The 5,407-nt window shown below is 41.7% G+C and overlaps 1 protein-coding gene across 1 annotated transcript in view; it reads right to left on the bottom strand.

Annotated features, from left to right (window-relative positions):
• Window positions 1-258: 258 nt before the first annotated feature.
• The window catches only part of LOC103734620 (R3H domain-containing protein 1), a gene marked incomplete at its 5' end in the record, with an annotated part of 10,764 nt that continues 5,615 nt past the window's right edge, over window positions 259-5,407 (bottom strand). The window contains 4 exon segments of the mRNA XM_008833660.2: window positions 259-1,597; window positions 2,220-2,304; window positions 2,703-2,785; window positions 5,031-5,175. Of these exon segments, the coding sequence (XP_008831882.2) occupies window positions 1,236-1,597; window positions 2,220-2,304; window positions 2,703-2,785; window positions 5,031-5,175 (675 nt within the window).

Consider the following 5,407-nt stretch of genomic DNA (forward strand, 5'->3'; position numbering starts at 1 on the left):
GTTTTTAATTAAAAAAAGATGAATTTTGGCCTGGAAGGATGGCTCAATGGTTAAAAACATTTGCTGCTCTTCCAGAGGACCCAAGTTCAATTTTCAGCACCCATATTGGGGGGCTCACAACTGCCAGCAACACCAGCTCTAGTGGATCTGATGCCTTTCTCTGAACTCCTCAGGCACCTGTACTTGGGTGTGCATACCCCTCTCCCCCAAATATACACATAATTAAAAATAAATCTTTAAAAGAAGACCAAGTAGACCTACATTTGTAAACATTTATTCTCTTGAACTGAAAAAGGCTTGCATCAGCACATTGTACAGCCTTGCAAAATTACACAGAAATTGAAAATAAGGTTCCTTGTTCATAAGTGCAATGAATTTTTGGTGTCCAGTAATCCACTGCAAACAATGAAAACAAAATTTAAACCACTTAAAAAGTTTCCAGCACTCATCAAATGCATTTCCTCAAGAGACAAAACATCAAGAGGGGGAATGCAGATGAGTGGAATTTAGCTATCTGAAGGACACTTTAAAAAAAAAAGTGGAAGGATTTTCCTGCCTAGGATGATTCCTATCTCCTTTGAATCTAAGTGGTTTGATTAAGAGGCATTGAGAACATAATTTAGTTTACACTTAATGGCCATACTACCTAAATGAAGAAGGAAGGACCCGTGGGGGAATTATGGATGTCCTGGAAAACTTATTCTGTGTTTAGTGATTTAGGGGAGGAGTAATATTTTATTTGTGGGTTCTCTTTAGCACCCTCAGCCCCCCAAAAGATAGTTTTGACATGGTTTCGACTTGGCTATTCCATTCCTGTATTCTTTTTCCCCTAAAGTCTAAGTTGGTTCATACTGTGCTGGCCAAAAAAAGAAATACAGGTTGCAACTGGTTATAATCACTTTGAAGAATAATTTGCTATACAATAGAGCTTTGGATCTGATACAAGAATTCAGAAATATAAAACAAAATAACTATAAAAGTTAGGAGGCATCTGAACAGCATTTCCTTAGAAAAAGCTGCTAACTCTGTATCATTCCTGTTTGGATTCCTATAGTCATTGGGAAATGGATATCTTCCCCCCTCCCTTTGCTGGGTCCCTGGCCTTCCTCCAAAAGCTGTAACACGTGGTCACACATCCCAGGAGTCTCTATACTGTTAACATAAGCTCCACATACCAAGCCAATCAGATGGGAGAGGGCAGGGGAATCATAGAGTGAGAGGTCCCAAGCTGGCTGTTACTGAGAACTTGCCCTTTCCAAAACATGGAAGTCGTAGTGCTTCTTGCTTGTTCTCAGTTTAAACTTGTTCACCGAGTGAATCTGCTTCTTCAGTGCACTCTGTGCAGCTGAAATAGAGGGGAACGTGGCTAAGACTGTGTATGTTGAGGCCAAGTCACTGGGTTTAGAGCGCTCGGGGTTGACCGTGCTGTCCCCACTGCCACAACAAAGAGGGTGACGACGCAGCTGGGGCTGGGACTGAGGGTCCCGAAGCCATCGGATCTTGGCGCCAATTTTAAAGAGTTCCCCGAAAAGCTTCTCTGCTTCCATGCGAGTTATTCCATCTGGTAGTTCTGTGATTTCCAAGACCTTGCCAACAACTAGAATGGGAAAAGGAGAGAGTTACTGCCTGCTTATCATCAGAGAAGTTGGGTCACTGCTGCCCCAGATAACACAGGAAACAATGTTTCTGCCATCACTTAAAGCCAGAAAGTTCCCTTGACTTTTTAAAATCATTCCTACTTACCCCTTAGGTAAGAGGTGTAGAGCTAACAGTGCTAAGCTACTATTTCAGTCTTTACTAATAAGATGTAGCACTCAACAGTGGTTTCCCTAGGCAAGATTCTTGGGCAAATTTCTTCTGAGCTTCTCCCAATGTAAATTACAGATGACAATACCTACCCTCACCACCCAAGGCTACTGAGCAGACTTAAAGCATAAAGGTGAAATCTCTTGGCTATAGAAAAAAACCTCTGTCCTTCATTCTGTCTCCCTCGAGTGTGAGGATGAGCCCTTTCTCTACCCACTCCTCTTAGACACATCTTTTCCCCATGGTCTCCTTTATTCCTCCTAAACCCACCTGCCAAAGCCTTACCTAATGCACAGTCTCACATATCTAAGAAACTGAAAAGTTTCCAGGTATCTTTTTGTAGAACCCTAGGCAGAGAACCCATTTTTGTGGTATGGTGGGGTGAATTTGCAGACCTACATCTACAGACACACCTGCTTCTCCTGCTCCAAGGTCCGTGGATGCAGCCTTCTTAGCTTGTCTCCTTCCTCGGTTTCCATGCCTACTGCCAGACTGACCCTGGTAAGTCACAAAATTAAGGAACAGTCACAAATTAAGTTTAATAATGCTGAAAAAGTGTGCAATACATAAAAACTGGGTACCTAAACATACTTAATTTGGATCTTGTACTTCAGCTCTGTAGCAATGGTCCCTTGTTAGGACCTCCCTATGCTGTCTTTCATAAGCAAGAGTGCTGTAACCCTGAGCCACTCCCATCTTCTGGTGTCACTAGTGAACTACTGCTCAGCCAAGTAGCTGCCACTCGGTCCCTAGCTCTGTTCTTTGTGGGGCCAGTGCTAACAAGCATCAGCAGCTGGCCAAGGCATACCGTGCTCCTGTGCCACTGCCAATGACATTCTTAGAAATAGTATTGTGTTCTGTAACAAAGCCTGTGGGGTTGGAGCTGCCTGCCATACCTGTTGGTGTGGTATGTGTCCATGAAGAAGAGTAGGAGGGTTGTACTGCAGGGGCTGGCCAAGCAATGGATACCTTGCATCTCCTGAAAGTAATTAAAGACATTTTTATGTTTTCTTCTTTGGTTGTAATATACTTACCAGAGTTTGCTGTACTGTCCAAAAAGAAGGTAAACACAGGAAACATGTTTGGTGGAAAACAAGCATTGATAATTAATGTATTTTAAAAAGTCATCATGCCGGGCATGGTGGCGCACACCTTTAATCCCAGCACTCAGGAGGCAGAGACAGGCGGATCTCTGTGAGTTCAAGGCCAGCCTGGTCTACATAGCGAGTTCCAGGGCAGCTGGGGCTACATGGTAAACTTTTGAAAGGAGGACTATTGACAGTGTGAAAGAGGTGAGTGGCAAGAACAGGACAGATATGGAATGGGATGGAGAGAAACTTCTCTGTAGACCTCAAAACTATTCATTTACTTAATAGTATTTTTTATTTTTATTATGCGTATATGTTTGTGCCTGTGTATATGTGTACATGAGTGTAGGTGCCCATGGAGCCAAGAGGATGTTGGAGCCCCTGAAACTGGAATTACAGGCAGTTGTGAGCCGCCTGATGTAGGTTCTGGTAATCAAACTTGGGACCTCTACAAGAGCAGTATGTGTTCTTAACCGCTGAACCATCTTTCCATTTAGAATCACATCAAAGCACTATCTATTAAAACAACAAATTTTACAAAGTAATATATTAAGCTCTGTAACTCCCCAAATTCACTATTAATCACCCACAGATATTTTTATACTTTAAACAACAGATGCATTCACATTCTAGGTCTTGAGTCTACTCCATTTCTCTTTTAATGAAATCTGATTTTGTAATGTGTATTTACCTAGACAGAATGACAGTCACCATACAAGTAAGAGCTGAAGAAATAAATGCTGCCAAATGTAGAAACTGTCCTGGAAATACTTTCATTTGTGTTAAACTCTCATTTTAACAGAAAGTCTCCAAATTCAGCACACTGTATTTGGAGGAGGGTTATCAGCAAATGCTAAGAAAGCATCTTCAAAACAATATAGAGAAACGGTGTGGATCTATTGCCACCCATGGGGCTCCTTTCTGATGAACTGGGTCAAGGTACCTTGGCAGCTCCCTGGCAGGACATACCTGTCACACCCTGTAAGGGCTAGCTACAGGGTAGATCAGACCTACGGGTCTAGCAAGGAGATTAGAGACACAAAATGAAGTGTGAAGATACACAAAAATAGCTGTAGAGGCTAGAAAGCTGGCTTAGCAGTTAAAATCACTGGCTGCTACTGAAGAGGACCTGGGTTCGATTACCAGCATCCACATGGCAACTAACCATTGTAACTCCAGTTCTAGGGTATCTGACACCCTCTTTGGGCCTCCACCTCATGGAGACTATGCTAGGCTACCCTGCCCTGCCCAGAGGTCTCAAACTCAAATTTATTTTTATGTTTATGAGTGTTTTTCTAGCATGTATGTAGGTGTGAACCCCAGTGCAATAGCAGCCAGTGCTCCTAACTGCTGAACCATCTCTCCAGCCCACTGTGTATATATTTTATAATTCTTTTAAAAACTGAGAGAGAACTAGCATACAATAAAATGGGCATTTTAAGAATTATGTTTGATAAATTCAGACAGTCCTGTCTATGTAACCTGACTACAAAAAGAGAAAAGGATGTCTGCATTCTCCAGTGGTATCCCTCCAGTTCTTTCCCAGTTACGTCTGCATCTCATCTCTACCACTTTCTGGTTTCTAATTTATAATTTTTTGGTAGGCAAATTTTGTAGGTAGCTAAATTATTTTTAAGATGGAAGTCTCACTTATGTACCCCAGTCTGGCCTCAAACTTGTGACCCTTTCAAGAGCTGGGATTACAGGCCCGCAACAACACATTTGGCTTTACTACTCAGCTGTTTAACATGCTACATTCTAGGCAATAGAAATCTGAGTTATGTCTAGTGTACGTTATTATAAAATCAAGTTGTTATGAATGTTCATGTACAAGTCTGTGGGCACTGTTCATTTCCCTCTCAGCTAGGTGTGGAATAGCTGGGCTGTGTGGCAAGAGATGAACTGTAGGACACTATACCTACTTTCCTCAAAATGCCTTTTTTCTTTTACATTCCCACCACAAACATGAAATACTTGTTTCTGTGTCTTCAACAACATTTGGTGTTGTCAGTCTTTTTTAGTTATAGTCATTCTACTGGGTATGAAGTGACCACTCGGAGTAAATTTTTATTTTTTAAATTTCAAGGGCTCAATGGATAGTTTCTTTTTTGAGGGACCAGTTTCATGAACACTTACCCTGCCCAGGGACAAAAGGCCTAGCAAACTGGGACATGATGGAAAGCGGTGGTCCTGAGGGACGGATGGTCTTCAGGGTGGACAGCTGAGCTGGTGCCGGTGACTGCACTGGTGAAATGATGGGACTGCTGAGTTGAGGGCTGTGCTGTAATCACAGGACAAGGAGAAAACAGGTCATCCTTCAGGAAGGCTGTTGGCAAATTTCCTTTGGGATAAAACTTTTTATTCAGTGAATTATAAATTTGTACTTGTTAAAAAAAAAAAAAATTTCAAACATTATGGGCTTATATAATCCCCAACTCTTACCAGAAAACACCAGAAAAAGACTGTTCTTAAATATATATGACTTAAACCTTGTTTTTACAAAAATAAGAACA

Source organism: Nannospalax galili, unplaced genomic scaffold (genome assembly GCF_000622305.1).
Source record: "Nannospalax galili isolate Female #2095 unplaced genomic scaffold, S.galili_v1.0 scaffold135, whole genome shotgun sequence".
In the NCBI taxonomy this organism is placed as follows: domain Eukaryota; kingdom Metazoa; phylum Chordata; class Mammalia; order Rodentia; family Spalacidae; genus Nannospalax; species Nannospalax galili.